Source organism: Salvelinus alpinus, chromosome 34 (assembly GCF_045679555.1).
Source record: "Salvelinus alpinus chromosome 34, SLU_Salpinus.1, whole genome shotgun sequence".
NCBI lineage: Eukaryota > Metazoa > Chordata > Actinopteri > Salmoniformes > Salmonidae > Salvelinus > Salvelinus alpinus.
The window spans coordinates 2,038,240-2,055,094 of NC_092119.1; the positions used below are offsets into that span (position 1 = coordinate 2,038,240).

The 16,855-nt window shown below is 53.9% G+C and overlaps 1 protein-coding gene across 3 annotated transcripts in view; it reads right to left on the reverse strand.

Annotated features, from left to right (window-relative positions):
• Window positions 1-16,855, reverse strand: part of zfyve26 (zinc finger, FYVE domain containing 26) — a 104,338-nt gene that overhangs the window by 60,229 nt on the left and 27,254 nt on the right. For all 3 annotated transcript variants that reach the window (XM_071382505.1, XM_071382504.1, XM_071382506.1), the window contains exons 10-18: window positions 16,802-16,855; window positions 15,339-16,001; window positions 14,663-14,836; window positions 13,288-13,433; window positions 11,743-11,989; window positions 4,835-5,104; window positions 2,560-2,691; window positions 1,574-1,744; window positions 419-655 (exon numbers count right to left, since the gene is read on the reverse strand). The exon at window positions 16,802-16,855 is cut by the window's right edge and continues 186 nt beyond it. In XM_071382505.1, coding sequence (XP_071238606.1) covers window positions 419-655; window positions 1,574-1,744; window positions 2,560-2,691; window positions 4,835-5,104; window positions 11,743-11,989; window positions 13,288-13,433; window positions 14,663-14,836; window positions 15,339-16,001; window positions 16,802-16,855 — 2,094 coding nt within the window. The remainder of the gene's footprint in view (window positions 1-418; window positions 656-1,573; window positions 1,745-2,559; window positions 2,692-4,834; window positions 5,105-11,742; window positions 11,990-13,287; window positions 13,434-14,662; window positions 14,837-15,338; window positions 16,002-16,801) is intronic.

Sequence of the window (16,855 nt, forward strand, 5' to 3'; positions counted from 1 at the left end):
GACAGAGGGTTAGGAGATGTTAGAAAAGGGGAGGGACATTTTTATTTGGCCATAGGTCTGTTGATGTTACATATTAAGTTAGCTTTTTTGCTTTATGTCCATTTCAAACTGAAGTCATACAGTAAGTATATCCTTTCACAACTACACGTGATCCGTCCTCCCTTAAGAGTCTCTGCCATTCAAAAGCTAGCGCTTCAGCATGGAGTACCTTTTGCTACACACACACACACACACACACACACACACACACACACACACACACACACACACACACACACACACACACACACACACACACACACACACACACACACACACACACACACTTTCATATGGGTGGCCCCAAGCGCGAATCAAACCCATGACGTTACAAGGGCCATGCTCTACCAACTGACCCACACCAGGTAAACACACTCACCTTCACATCCCAGGCTGCGTATTAACACTGAAGCCAGCGTGTTGACGTAGTCTACGAAGCTCCTCATGTAGTCTGGCCTGCAGGGGGCGCCCTGGGGCTCGGTGGGACACAGCTGGTCCACGGAACGCAGCAACTGCTTCATGGAGGAACGGACCGGGTGGGATTCCAACTCCGACGGCTTCAGACTGGCCTGCTCTACCAGGGCTGTTAGGAGGGCACCAGCAGCAGGACTATCCACTACAGAGACACAACACATTATACACTTAGTTATACACTAACCCTAGGCCCCTAACCCTAGCCCCCTAACCCTAGGCCCCTAGCCCCCTAACCCTAGCCCCCTAACCCTCTAACCCTAGGCCCCTAACCCTAGCCCCCTAACCCTAGCCCCCTAACCCTAGCCCCCTAACCCTCTAACCCTAGGCCCCTAACCCTAGCTCCCTAACCCTAGCTCCCTAACCCTAGGCCCCTAACCCTAGGCCCCTAGCCCCCTAACCCTAGGCCCCTAGCCCCCTAACCCTAGGCCCCTAACCCTAGGCCCCTAACCCTAGGCCCCTAACCTAGCCAGGGTCTGTAACGGACCTGTGGTGCTAACCTAGCCAGGGTCTGTGGTGCTAACCTAGCTGGGACCTGTGGTGCTAACCTAGCCAGGGTCTGTGGTGCTAACCTAGCCAGGGTCTGTGGTGCTAACCTAGCCAGGAGCTGTGGTGCTAACCTAGCCAGGAGCTGTGGTGCTAACCTAGCCAGGACCTGTGGTGCTAACCTAGCCAGAGTCTGTGACAGACCTGTGGTGCTAACCTAGCCAGGACCTGTGGTGCTAACCTAGCCAGAGTCTGTAACGAACCTGTGGTGCTAACCTAGCCAGGACCTGTGGTGCTAACCTAGCCAGGGTCTGTAACGGACCTGTGGTGCTAACCTAGCCAGGACCTGTGGTGCTAACCTAGCCAGGGTCTGTAACGGACCTGTGGTGCTAACCTAGCCAGGACCTGTGGTGCTAATCTAGCCAGGGCTGTAACTAACCTGTGATGTTTGTAGCGGTGGCCCGGGGCAGCAAGGTGATATATACCTGTGGTTTCTGTAGTGGTGGCCCGGGGCAGCAAGGTGATATATACCTGTGGTTTCTGTAGTGGTGGCCCGGGGCAGCAAGGTGATATATACCTGTGGTTTCTGTAGCGGTGGACAGGGTCTGCAGGGTGATCTCTAGGTGCTGTGCCAGGCTCAGTCGGGTAGCGATGCCCTCCTCACTCAGCACAGGGTGGCAGCACAGCAACACTTCCTGTATGCAGCAGCCTAAAGGACTGGCCACAACGTGGTCCTCCACAATGGATTCTAGAATGAACACAGCAGGCAGGGAGATAGAGAGAGACACTGAACATGAACTCTCAACTCTTCTGTCTGAAAATCCAGACCCGTTTTGTGTTAACCCTTTACACTCTTGGGAATTGGCCTTTATGGATAGGGCTAAATTGAAACAGCAAAAGTTGCCCAATTAGCAGGAGGGATGGGGGGGGGGGGCAACTTCTTGTCTCGTGAGATGCTCAAGTTCAGAACGTCTGTCACTCAAAACCCAAACTGACGTCATGTACAGCCTGTTACTGTACTATGTACAAATGTAGGCGTTTATCAGTGTCCAAATGTGCCATGTAGAGGGCTAACATTCTACAACTTGTCCTCTGTGCCATGTAGAGGGCTAACATCCCACAACTTGTCCTCTGTGCCATGTAGAGGGCTAACATCCCACAGCTTGTACTCTGTTCCATGTAGAGGGCTAACATCCCACTCCTTGTACTCTGTTCCATGTAGAGGGCTAACATCCCCCTCCTTGTACTCTGTTCCACGTAGAGGGCTAACATCCCACAATTTGTCCTCTGTGCCATGTAGAGGGCTAACATCCCACACCTTGTACTCTGTTCCACGTAGAGGGCTAACATCCCACACCTTGTACTCTGTGCCATGCCATGTAGTGGTTGACATGGAGAGAAATGACAGCACTAACAGACTGGTACCCAGGCTCTGTGCATATTCAGATCATGGTCACCCATGTTTTTACATTGTGAGAGAGATTGGCTAGCTAAGATGTCCAATGTATTTTCATTATATAAGGCAAATAAACGTATGACTTGTTTTAATGCAGTAGTGTTCACCTGTCTTGGCGGGGCCCTTGTTGTTGCCACTATGACTGGCTGTGTGACTGAGGATCTTGCCCATCTGTTGGAGCACCGCAGGAAACCCTCGGATGCCCTCAGCGTGTTTCACATTGGGTTCCACCCTCAGTCCTGAGGGACGGAGAGACAACAAGGTTAGAAAGGGATCCACTATGTCTCTTGAGGAAAGGGGGACGGAGGGGGACTAGGGAGACGGAGGGGACTAGGGAGACGGAGGGGGACTAGGGAGACGGAGGGGGACGGAGGGGGACTAGGGAGACGGAGGGGGACTAGGGAGACGGAGGGGGACGGTGAGGACGGAGGGGGACTAGGGAGACGGAGGGGGACTAGGGGGACGGAGGGGGACTAGGGAGACGGAGGGGGACTAGGGAGACGGAGGTGGACTAGGGAGACGGAGGTGACTAGGGAGACGGAGGGGGACTAGGGAGACGGAGGGGACTAGGGAGACGGAGAGGGACTAGGGAGACGGAGGGGACTAGGGAGACGGAGGGGACGGAGAGGGACTAGGGAGACGGAGGGGACTAGGGAGACGGAGGGGACTAGGGAGACGGAGGGGACGGAGGGAGACGGAGAGGGACTAGGGAGACGGAGGGGACTAGGGAGACGGAGGGGACTAGGGAGACGGAGGGGACGGAGGGAGACGGAGGGGACGGAGGGAGACGGAGAGGGACTAGGGAGACGGAGGGGACTAGGGAGACGGAGGGGACTAGGGAGACGGAGGGGACTAGGGAGACGGAGGGGACTAGGGAGACGGATGGGACGGAGAGAGACGGAGAGGGACTAGGGAGACGGAGGGGACTAGGGAGACGGAGGGGACTAGGGAGACGGAGGGGGACTAGGGAGACGGAGGGGACTAGGGAGACGGAGGGGACTAGGGAGACGGAGGGGACTAGGGAGACGGAGGGGACTAGGGAGACGGAGGGGGACTAGGGAGACGGAGGGGGACTAGGGAGACGGAGGGGACTAGGGAGACGGAGGGGGACTAGGGAGACGGAGGGGGATTAGGGGGACGGAGGGGGATACCCTCAGCGTGTTTCACATTGGGTTCCACCCTCAGGCCTGAGGGACGGAGAGATAACAAGGTTAGAAAGGGATCCACTATGTCTCTTGAGGAAAGGGGGACGGAGGGGGACTAGGGGGACAGACGGGACTAGGGAGACGGAGGAGACTAGGGAAACGGAGGGGGACTAGGGGGAAGTGGGACGGAGGGGACTAGGGGGACGGAGGAGACTAGGGGGACGGAGGAGACTAGGGGGACGGAGGGGACAGACGGGACTAGGGAGACGGAGGAGACTAGGGAAACGGAGGGGGACTAGGGGGAAGTGGGACGGAGGGGACTAGGGGGACGGAGGGTTAGGGAGATGGACGTTAGAAAAGGGGAGGGACATTTTATTTGGCCATAGGTCTGTTGATGTTACATATTAAGTTAGCTTTTTTTAGCATCCAATTTCCCCACTGTACCCTACCCCTCCCCACTCTACCCTACCCCTCCCACTGTACCCCACTCCACCCTACCCCTCCCACTGTACCCCACTCTACCCTACCCCTCCCACTGTACCCCACTCTACCCTACCCCTCCCCACTCTACCCTACCCCTCCCACTGTACCCCACTCTACCCTACCCCTCCCACTGTACCCCACTCTACCCTACCCCTCCCACTGTACCCCACTCTACCCTACCCCTCCCATTGTACCTCACTCTACCCTACCCCTCCCACTGTACCCCACTCTACCCTACCCCTCCCACTGTACCCCACTCTACCCTACCCCTCCCCACTCTACCCTACCCCTCCCACTGTACCCCACTCTACCCTACCCCTCCCACTGTACCCCACTCTACCCTACCCCTCCCCACTCCACCCTACCCCTCCCCACTGTACCCTCCCCACTGTACCCCCACTCTACCCTACCCCTCCCCACTCTACCCTACCCCTCCCCCACCCTACCCCTCCCCACTCTACCCTACCCCTCCCCACTGCACCCTCCCCACTGTACCCCACCCTACCCTACCCCTCCCCACTGCACCCTCCCCACTGTACCCCACTCTACCCTACCCCTCCCCACTGTACCCCACTCTACCCTACCCCTCCCCACTGTACCCGCCCCACTGTACCCCACTCTACCCTACCCCTCCCCACTGCACCCTCCCCACTCCCCACCCCATCCTACCCCAACCCATCCTATCCCACTCTACCCTATCCTGTACCCCACCCTACCCAACCCCACCCCACCGTACCCCACCCCCTCCACCTACCCCTTCCCTCCAGGCTGCTGTGTAGCCGTCTCTCCGCCGTGTCCAGTAGCTGTCTAGAGGTCTTCCACAGCTGGCAGTGACAGCAGGCCAGGTCGAAGGCAGCCATGGCAGGGGGGCTGAGCTCCTCCAGGAGGGTGTGCAGGAGGCCTGTCCCTGGGGGGTCCAGGACACAGCGGCCCAGCCAGTAGCCCTCCTCCAGAGACGGAACGGGGCGACCAGGGGTGGAGAGGAGGCGGTCTGCCACATCAGAGACGGAATAGAATGCCATGCCTAACGAGAGACAGGGAGTCAGCCTCTAACCTCACCGCTACACAGACAGGGAGTCAGCCTCTAACCCCACCGCTACAGACAGACAGGGAGTCAGCCTCTAACCCCACCGCCAAAGACAGTCAGGGAGTCAGCCTCTAACCCCACCGCTACAGACAGTCTCTAACCCTAACTCTACAGACAGGGAGTCAGCCTCTAACCCCACCGCTACAGAAAGCCTCTAACCCCACCTCTACAGACAGGGAGTCAGCCTCTAACCTCACCTCTACAGACAGGGAGTCAGCCTCTAACCCCACCGCTACAGACATCCTCTAACCTCACCTCTAAAGACAGACAGGGAGTCAGCGTCTAACCCCACCTCTACAGACAGCCTCTAACCCCACCGCTACAGACAGACAGGGAGTCAGCCTCTAACCACACCTCTACAGACAGTCAGCCTCTAACCCCAACTCTACAGACAGACAGTCAGCCTCTAACCCCAACTCTACAGACAGACAGTCAGCCTCTAACCCCACCTCTACAGACAGTCAGCCTCTAACCCCACCTCTACAGACAGTCAGCCTCTAACCCCAACTCTACAGACAGTCAGCCTCTACCCCCAACTCTACAGACAGACAGCCTTTACCCTCAACTCTACAGACAGACAGCCTCTACCCCCACCTCTACAGACAGCCTCTACCCCCAACTCTAGACAGATAGCCACTAAACCCCACCTCTACAGACAGACAGCCTCTAACCCCAACTCTACAGACAGACAGCCTCTACCCCCAACTCTACAGATAGACAGTCAGCCTCTACCCCCAACTCTACAGACAGTCAGCCTCTACCACCAACTCTACAGACAGACAGCCTCTACCCTCAACTCTACAGACAGACAGCCTCTAACCCCAACTCTACAGACAGACAGCCTCTAACCCCAACTCTACAGACAGACAGCCTCTACCCCCACCTCTACAGACAGACAGCCTCTACCCCCAACTCTACAGACAGACAGCCTCTAACCCCAACTCTACAGTCAGCCTCTAACCCCAACTCTACAGACAGATAGCCACTAAACCCCACCTCTACAGACAGACATCCTCTAACCCCAACTCTACAGACAGACAGCCTCTACCCCCACCTCTACAGACAGACAGCCTCTAACCCCAACTCACAGACAGCCTCTAACCCCAACTCTACAGACAGACAGCCTCTAACCCCAACTCTACAGACAGTCAGCCTCTACCCCCACCTCTACAGACAGACAGCCTCTACCCCCACCTCTACAGACAGACAGCCTCTAACCCCAACTCTACAGACAGACAGCCTCTAACCCCAACTCTACAGACAGACAGCCTCTAACCCCAACTCTACAGACAGTCAGCCTCTACCCCCACCTCTACAGACAGACAGCCTCTACCCCCACCTCTACAGACAGACAGCCTCTACCCCCACCTCTACAGACAGATAGCCTCTACCCCCACCTCTACAGACAGACAGCCTCTAAGCCCACCTCTACAGACAGACAGCCTCTAATCCCAACTCTACAGACAGCCAGCCTCTAATCCCAACTCTACAGACAGACAGCCTCTAATCCCAACTCTACAGACAGACAGCCTCTAATCCCAACTCTACAGACAGACAGCCTCTAATCCCAACTCTACAGACAGACAGCCTCTAATCCCAACTCTACAGACAGCCTCTAACCCCAACTCTACAGACAGCCTCTAACCCCAACTCTACAGACAGCCTCTAACCAACTCTACAGACAGCCTCTAACCAACTCTACAGACAGCCTCTAACCCCAACTCTACAGACAGCCTCTAACCCCAACTCTACAGACAGCCTCTAACCCCAAGCCTCTAACCCCAACTCTACAGACAGCCTCTAACCCCAACTCTACAGACAGACAGTCAGCCTCTAACCCCAACTCTACAGACAGACAGTCAGCCTCTAACCCCACCTCTACAGACAGACAGTCTGCCTCTAACCCCACCTCTACAGACAGTCAGCCTCTAACCCCAACTCTAGACAGTCAGCCTCTAACCCCAACTCTAGACAGCCAGCCTCTAACCCCAACTCTACAGACAGTCAGCCTCTAACCCCAACTCTACAGACAGTCAGCCTCTAACCCCAACTCTACAGACAGTCAGCCTCTAACCCCAACTCTACAGACAGTCAGCCTCTAATCCCAACTCTACAGACAGACAGCCTCTAACCCCACCTCTACAGACAGTCAGCCTCTAACCCCACCTCTACAGACAGACAGTCAGCCTCTAACCCCACCTCTACAGACAGTCAGCCTCTAACCCCAACTCTACAGACAGTCAGCCTCTAACCCCAACTCTACAGACAGTCAGCCTCTAACCCCAACTCTACAGACAGTCAGCCTCTAACCCCAACTCTACAGACAGTCAGCCTCTAATCCCAACTCTACAGTCAGCCTCTAATCCCAACTCTACAGACAGTCAGCCTCTAATCCCAACTCTACAGACAGTCAGCCTCTAATCCCAACTCTACAGACAGTCAGCCTCTAATCCCAACTCTACAGACAGACAGCCTCTAACCCCAACTCTACAGACAGACAGCCTCTAACCCTAACTCTACAGACAGACAGCCTCTAACCCCAACTCTACAGTTAGCCTCTAACCCCAACTCTACAGACAGACAGCCTCTAACCCCAACTCTACAGACAGACAGCCTCTAACCCCAACTCTACAGACAGACAGCCTCTACCCCCACCTCTACAGACAGACAGCCTCTACCCCCACCTCTACAGACAGACAGCCTCTAACCCCACCTCTACAGACAGACAGACTCTACCCCCACCTCTACAGACAGACAGCCTCTACCCCCACCTCTAGACAGCCTCTACCCCCAACTCTACAGACAGACAGCCACTAACCCCACCTCTACAGACAGACAGCCTCTAACCCCAACTCTACAGACAGACAGCCTCTAATCCCAACTCTACAGCCAGCCTCTAATCCCAACTCTACAGACAGACAGCCTCTAATCCCAACTCTACAGACAGACAGCCTCTAACCCCAACTCTACAGACAGACAGCCTCTAACCCCAACTCTACAGACAGACAGCCTCTAACCCCAACTCTACAGACAGCCTCTAACCCCAACTCTACAGACAGCCTCTAACCCCAACTCTACAGACAGCCTCTAACCCCAACTCTACAGACAGCCTCTAACCCCAACTCTACAGACAGTCAGCCTCTAACCCCAACTCTACAGACAGTCAGCCTCTAACCCCAACTCTACAGACAGTCAGCCTCTAACCCCAACTCTACAGACAGTCAGCCTCTACCCCCAACTCTACAGATAGACAGCCTCTACCCCCAACTCTACAGATAGACAGTCAGCCTCTACCCCCAACTCTACAGACAGTCAGCCTCTACCACCAACTCTACAGACAGACAGCCTCTACCCTCAACTCTACAGACAGACAGCCTCTAACCCCACCTCTACAGACAGTCAGCCTCTAACCCCAACTCTACAGACAGTCAGCCTCTAACCCCAACTCTACAGACAGTCAGCCTCTAACCCCAACTCTACAGACAGTCAGCCTCTAATCCCAACTCTACAGTCAGCCTCTAATCCCAACTCTACAGACAGTCAGCCTCTAATCCCAACTCTACAGACAGTCAGCCTCTAATCCCAACTCTACAGACAGTCAGCCTCTAATCCCAACTCTACAGACAGTCAGCCTCTAATCCCAACTCTACAGACAGTCAGCCTCTAATCCCAACTCTACAGACAGACAGCCTCTAACCCCAACTCTACAGACAGACAGCCTCTAACCCTAACTCTACAGACAGACAGCCTCTAACCCCAACTCTACAGTCAGCCTCTAACCCCAACTCTACAGAAAGCCTCTAACCCCAACTCTACAGACAGACAGCCTCTAACCCCAACTCTACAGACAGACAGCCTCTACCCCACCTCTACAGACAGACAGCCTCTACCCCCACCTCTACAGACAGACAGCCTCTAACCCCACCTCTACAGACAGACAGACTCTACCCCCACCTCTACAGACAGACAGCCTCTACCCCCACCTCTACAGACAGCCTCTACCCCCAACTCTACAGACAGACAGCCACTAACCCCACCTCTACAGACAGACAGCCTCTAACCCCAACTCTAGACAGACAGCCTCTAACCCCAACTCTAGACAGACAGCCTCTAACCCCAACTCTACAGTCAGCCTCTAACCCCAACTCTACAGTCAGCCTCTAACCCCAACTCTAGACAGACAGCCTCTACCCCCACCTCCACAGACAGACAGCCTCTACCCCCACCTCTACAGACAGATAGCCACTAAACCCCACCTCTACAGACAGACAGCCTCTAACCCCACCTCTACAGACAGACAGCCTCTAATCCCAACTCTACAGCCAGCCTCTAATCCCAACTCTACAGACAGACAGCCTCTAATCCCAACTCTACAGACAGACAGCCTCTAACCCCAACTCTACAGACAGACAGCCTCTAACCCCAACTCTACAGACAGACAGCCTCTAACCCCAACTCTACAGACAGCCTCTAACCCCAACTCTACAGACAGCCTCTAACCCCAACTCTAGACAGCCTCTAACCCCAACTCTACAGACAGCCTCTAACCCCAACTCTACAGACAGTCAGCCTCTAACCCCAACTCTACAGACAGTCAGCCTCTAACCCCAACTCTACAGACAGTCAGCCTCTAACCCCAACTCTACAGACAGTCAGCCTCTAACCCCAACTCTACAGACAGACAGTCAGCCTCTAACCCCACCTCTACAGACAGACAGTCAGCCTCTAACCCCACCTCTACAGACAGTCAGCCTCTAACCCCAACTCTACAGACAGACAGTCTCTAACCCCACCTCTACAGTCAGCCTCTAATCCCAACTCTACAGACAGACAGCCTCTACCCCCACCTCTACAGTCAGCCTCTAACCCCAACTCTACAGTCAGCCTCTAACCCCAACTCTACAGTCAGCCTCTAACCCCAACTCTACAGTCAGCCTCTAACCCCAACTCTACAGTCAGCCTCTACCCCCAACTCTACAGACAGACAGCCTCTAATCCCAACTCTACAGCCAGCCTCTAACCCCAACTCTACAGTCAGTCTCTAACCCCAACTCTACAGACAGACAGCCTCTAACCCCACCTCTACAGACAGACAGCCTCTACCCCCACCTCTACAGACAGACAGCCTCTACCCCCACCTCTACAGACAGCCTCTACCCCCAACTCTACAGACAGATAGCCACTCAACCCCACCTCTACAGACAGACAGCCTCTACCCCCACCTCTACAGACAGCCTCTACCCCCAACTCTACAGACAGACAGCCTCTACCCCCACCTCTAGACAGACAGCCTCTACCCCCACCTCTACAGACAGCCTCTACCCCCAACTCTACAGACAGATAGCCACTCAACCCCACCTCTACAGACAGACAGCCTCTACCCCCACCTCTACAGACAGCCTCTACCCCCAACTCTACAGACAGACAGCCTCTACCCCCACCTCTAGACAGACAGCCTCTACCCCCACCTCTACAGACAGCCTCTACCCCCAACTCTACAGACAGATAGCCACTAAACCCCACCTCTACAGACAGACAGCCTCTACCCCCACCTCTACAGACAGCCTCTACCCCCAACTCTACAGACAGACAGCCTCTAATCCCAACTCTACAGCCAGCCTCTAACCCCAACTCTACAGTCAGTCTCTAACCCCAACTCTACAGACAGACTCTACCCCCAACTCTACAGACAGACTCTACCCCCAACTCTACAGACAGATAGCCACTAAACCCCACCTCTACAGAAAGACAGCCTCTAACCCCACCTCTACAGACAGACAGCCTCTAACCCCAACTCTACAGTCAGTCTCTAACCCCAACTCTACAGACAGACAGCCTCTAACCCCAACTCTACAGACAGACAGCCTCTAACCCCAACTCTACAGACAGTCATCCTCTAACCCCAACTCTACAGACAGTCAGCCTCTAACCCCAACTCTACAGACAGTCAGCCTCTAACCCCAACTCTACAGACAGTCAGCCTCTAACCCCAACTCTACAGACAGTCAGCCTCTAACCCCAACTCTACAGACAGCCTCTAACCCCAACTCTACAGACAGTCAGCCTCTAATCCCAACTCTACAGACAGTCAGCCTCTAATCCCAACTCTACAGTCAGCCTCTAACCCCAACTCTACAGACAGCCTCTAACCCCAACTCTACAGACAGCCTCTAACCCCAACTCTACAGACAGCCTCTAACCCCAACTCTACAGACAGCCTCTAACCCACACTTGACAGAGACACACAGATCTATATAGAGTAGAAGGACTTACCTAACAGAGAGTATAAATGAGTTACAGTTATCACACATGATAAAGAGGACCTTCACAAAGTAAAAGCACCTAAATAACCGTCCTATCAATGAGAACCAAGCAGTCTTGTGTTAGACAGGTGAGATGTGATGTGGGAGACAACAGATACACAGGAACGTCTGGTTCTGGGAACGTTTTATTATGATCGTGTGGAATTGTTTTTGCTTCAATCGTACTTGATTGTTTCTCTTCAGTTGGCTGCCCTGACCGTTAAGTCTCTCTGGAGAAGAGTGTCTGCTAAATGACAAACACGTCAAACGTACCTGCAGCAGCTGCACTCCCGATGGCCTGCAGGGTGGAGCGCCCACTACTTCCCAGCCGACTACGCCCCGGGGCGGGCGCCACGGCCGTCGCTACCAGGCCCTCTGAGGAAGAGGAGGATGAAGATAAGGAGTGGGTCTCCATCTTCTGCTCCACGCGACCCAGCTCCTCCAGGACTTCCCGGTAACGCTCCATGAAGACCAGCTCCCCGAAGCACCATGACCCCTCCAGGCCAAACATCAGAGACACCTAGACAGAGGTCAAAAGGTCAGAGACACCTAGACAGAGGTCAAAAGGTCAGAGACACCTAGACAGAGGTCAAAAGGTCAGAGACACCTAGACAGACAGATAGGAGGACCAGGATGGGACCAACCAGAGACGTAAACCACGTCACACAATATCACAACACTAAATGCTACCCAACCCAACAGCCAATCCTAACTCACTCCCTAGACCTCGTGGCTCTGACCCGTCAACACCTGCAGATCTGACGGGTCTAAAACAGGTATAAGAGGTGTATTTTGTAAAGCTTTCACCAATATCGCAGACGCCATACAGATCTGCAAATATTGAAGGAATCGGGCCAAGAGGAAAGGGGGAGTGAATGAATTGGTAGCAGCTGTAACCCTTGGTCCTAACCTGTAACCCTTGGTCCTAACCTGTAACCCTTGGTCCTAACCTGTAACCCTGTAACCCTTGGTCCTAACCTGTAACCTGTAACCCTTGGTCCTAACCTGTAACCCTTGGTCCTAACCTGTAACCCTTGGTCCTAACCTGTAACCCTTGGTCCTAACCTGTAACCCTTGGTCCTAACCTGTAACCCTTGGTCCTAACCTGTAACCCTTGGTCCCAACCTGTAACCCTTGGTCCCAACCTGTAACCCTTGGTCCCAACCTGTAACCCTTGGTCCTAACCTGTAACCCTTGGTCCTAACCTGTAACCCTTGGTCCTAACCTGTAACCCTTGGTTCAAACCTGTAACCCTTGGTCCTAACCTGTAACCCTTGGTACTAATCTGTAACCTGTAACCCTTGGTCCTAACCTGCAAACCTGTAACCCTTGGTCCTAACCTGTAACCCTTGGTCCTAACCTGTAACCCTTGGTCCTAATCTGTAACCCTTGGTCCTAATCTGTAACCCTTGGTCCAAACCTGTAACCCTTGGTCCAAACCTGTAACCCTTGGTCCAAACCTGTAACCTGTAACCCTTGGTACTAGTCTGTAACCTGTAACCCTTGGTCCTAACCTGCAAACCTGCAAACCTGTAACCCTTGGTCCTAACCTGTAACCCTTGGTCCTAACCTGTAACCCTTGGTCCTAACCTGTAACCCTTGGTCCTAACCTGTAACCCTTGGTCCTAACCTGTAACCCTTGGTCCTAACCTGTAACCCTGTAACCCTTGGTCCAAACCTGTAACCCTTGGTCCTAACCTGTAACCCTTGGTCCTAACCTGTAACCCTTGGTCCTAACCTGTAACCCTTGGTCCTAACCTGTAACCCTTGGTCCTAACCTGTAACCCTTGGTCCTAACCTGTAACCCTTGGTCCTAACCTGGTGTGCCTCCATGTAGTTTCCCCGACGGATGCAGGCCATGAGCAGGGACTCAGGTGGAGCCAGCATGGCTGGAACTACCCAGCTACCCATACTTCCACAGGGGCACACCTCCCACTCCGACCGCCCGGCTCCTCCACTTCCATCTGGAACAGGGGACAACAACAGTTCTAGAAGGAACGACACTGAGTATACTAAACATTATGAACACCTTCCTAATATTGAGTTGCGCCCCCTCCTAATGTCCTCAGAACAGCCTCAATTCATCAGGGGATGGAGTCTACAAGGTGTTGAAAGCGTTCCACAGGGATGCTGGCCCATGTTGACTCCAATGCTTCCCACAATTGTGTCAAATTGGCTGGATGTCCTTTGGGTGGTGGACCATTCTTGATCTACACGGGAAACTGTTGAGCGTGAAAAGAACTGCAACGCTGCTGGGTTGAACACAAACTGGTTCCCGGCACCTACTACCAAACCCTGTTCAAAAGACACTTCAATATTTTGTCTTGCCCAGTCACCCTCTGAATGGCACACAGACACAATCCATGTCTCAATTGTCTCAAGGCAACAAAAATAGATATATATTACTGAACATGTCTCCTACCCTTCATCTACACTGAAGTGGATTTAACAGGTGACATCAATAAGGGACCAGAGCTTTCACCTGGTCAGTCTTGTCATGGTAATAACAGGTGTTCCTAATGTTTTGTACACTCAGTGTATACTACTCATACACAGACTGAGTGCGAAGCCTTTTTACTGTGGGACGTTATCATATAAAAAGGGGTTTACTGGTATTTGGCACATAATTGCTACTGAATCAAAAGGCTATTTTGATATGTTAATTAGGAAATACCATAACGACTTAGCTGAAAATAGGCTTTATATGTTGCTTCCTGTGTCACCTGAGGGGCTGCTTACCTGAGGGGCTGCTTACCTGAGGGGCTGCTTACCTGAGGGGCTGCTTACCTGAGGGGCTGCTTCACCTGAGGGGCTGCTTACCCGAGGGGCTGCTTACCCGAGGGGCTGCTTACCCGAGGGGCTGCTTACCCGAGGGGCTGCTTACCCGAGGGGCTGCTTACCCGAGGGGCTGCTTACCCGAGGGGCTGCTTCACCTGAGGAGCTGCTTACCTGAGGGGCTGCTTACCTGAGGGGCTGCTTCACCTGAGGGGCTGCTTCACCTGAGGAGCTGCTTACCTGAGGGGCTGCTTCACCTGAGGGGCTGCTTCACCTGAGGGGCTGCTTACCTGAGGGGCTGCTTACCTGAGGGGCTGCTTACCTGAGGGGCTGCTTACCTGAGGGGCTGCTTACCTGAGGAGCTGCTTACCTGAGGGGCTGCTTACCTGAGGGGCTGCTTACCTGAGGGGCTGCTTACCCGAGGGGCTGCTGCTGACCTCTCCGTTGTGTATCTCTGTGGAGGGTTGTATATCAGAGTGTTGTCGTCTAGGCCTTTTCCTCCTCCTGACCCCAGTACGGCTGGTTCTTCCATTTAGACAGGAGGCAGGACTGACTGCTGGAGACACCTGGAGCTGGGTGGGGGGGTCTGAGACTGGGGAGGTAGTAGAGGTAACAGTTAGACCTGGAGCTGGGGGGGGTCAGAGACTGGGGAGGTAGTGGAGGTAACAGTTAGACCTGGAGCTGGGGGGGGGGGGGGGGGGGGGGTCAGAGACTGGGGAGGTAGTAGAGGTAACAGTTAGACTTGGAGCTGGGTGGGGGGAGGGGGGGGGGGGGTCAGAGACTGGGGAGGTAGTAGAGGTAACAGTTAGACCTAGGAAATATATTAGACTCACTGGTCCATATTCACAGACGATCTCAGAGGAGTGCTGATATAGCATAGGGATAATGTTGTGGACAACAGACACTATGAATACACTGCTCATTTACACTCAACAATTCACACTGTCACACTTCAGCACACACACACACTGACCAAAACCAGCTTCCTCCCTTAGCTGTTACCTCCCTCCCCACTACAGCGGCCTGGTATAAACATCACTGCTCTGCTAGTGGTCTGGTTAAGGTTGAGGTTAGTGTTACTGGTTGTAACTCACCGTTGCCGCTGTCCTGGTTAGAAGCGATAATCTGTAGTCTCCACTGTGCTTCTGCTGTCCTCTTGGACAGTCTCTGCAGGCGAGCCCCGAAAGTCTCCGCCGTCACAGAGCAGCCCAGACTCTCTGCCGCCTCTGCCTCCCCCGCCAGAGCCCTGCCCTCCTCCTGCCCCGACCGTTGACCCACTACCACCACCCCCTCCAGACTCTCTCTCAGCAGCCGCAGGAACCCCTGCATGGCCCCGAGGTCCACTAGGAAGCCCCTGCAGCCTGCCGTCAAGTGGCCCAGATCAAGGTGACTCCGTTGGGACGCTGAGAAGGGGAAGTTGAGGGGTTGGTGGTGATTCTCTTTTGTCATTTTGCTTTGATCCGCTTCTCCTCTTCCACCTACTTCGGTTTTGCTTGAGCTTTCGTTCTCCTCCCGTCCGTCTCCTCTCTTTTTCCCTTCCTGTTGTCCTTTTCTTCTCTTCCCTTCTTTCTCTTCGGAGTGTTCTGTCTGGCCTGTGCTCGTCGTCTCCCCCTGATGGTTGTGGAAGGTAAAATCAGCGCTGGACAGGAAGAGCAGGGAGAAGATGTTCTCCAGTAGTTCCAGGCGGAACATAGCAGGTACTGCCTCCAGGTAGATCTGACACTCAGACAGGTAGAGCTGGAATAGGGGAGGACAGTCTAGAGACGGGGAGAGAGAGAGAAACACACACACGAGAGAGAAACAGAGAGAGAGAGAGAGAGAGAGAGAGAGAGAGAGAGAGAGAGAGAGAGAGAGAGAGAGAGAGAGAGAGAGAGAGCGAGAGAAACAGAGAGAAACAGAGAGAAACAGAGAGAAACAGAGAGAAACAGAGAGAAACAGAGAGAGCGAGAGAGAGCGAGAGAAACAGAGAGAGCGAGAGAGCGAGAGAAACAGAGAGAGAGCGAGAGAAACAGAGACAGAGACACAGAGAGAGAGGAAGAAAATCCAATCAGAATAAACCAAATTACAACACAGTCAAAACAATACAACATGACCTATTATGAAACACAAAACAACATATGCAGTGCCATCGGCCACTAAACGGACACTACAAACTATTGTTACTGATCGGAAACCTTAAAACCTTGACAAAGTACAGACACAGTGAGCACAGCCTTGCCATTGAGAAGGCTGACCACAGGAAAACCTGGTTCCCTGCAGAGGAAAGGCTGTGAAACCACTGCACCACAGCAAAACCTGAGACAGAGATGCATTTCCTGACAAAATGTCAAAACAAGAGTGCCATTTCCCCAAATGTGAAACCATTATTCAAGGATTCAAAGACCATAGGTTATTATGATTACGTTGATATTGTAAATTAATAACTTGGAGGGGGGGGGGGGGGGGGGGGGGGTTGAGGCTTGACTGCAGTAAAGTACCTGGGGGGGGGGGGGGGCTGAGGCTTGACTGCAGTAAAGTACCTGGGGGGGGGGGTTGAGGCTTGACTGTAGTAAAGTACCTTGGAGCTGGGTTGAGGCTTGGCTCTGGTCCTTCTCAGCCTCAGGTGTGGCCT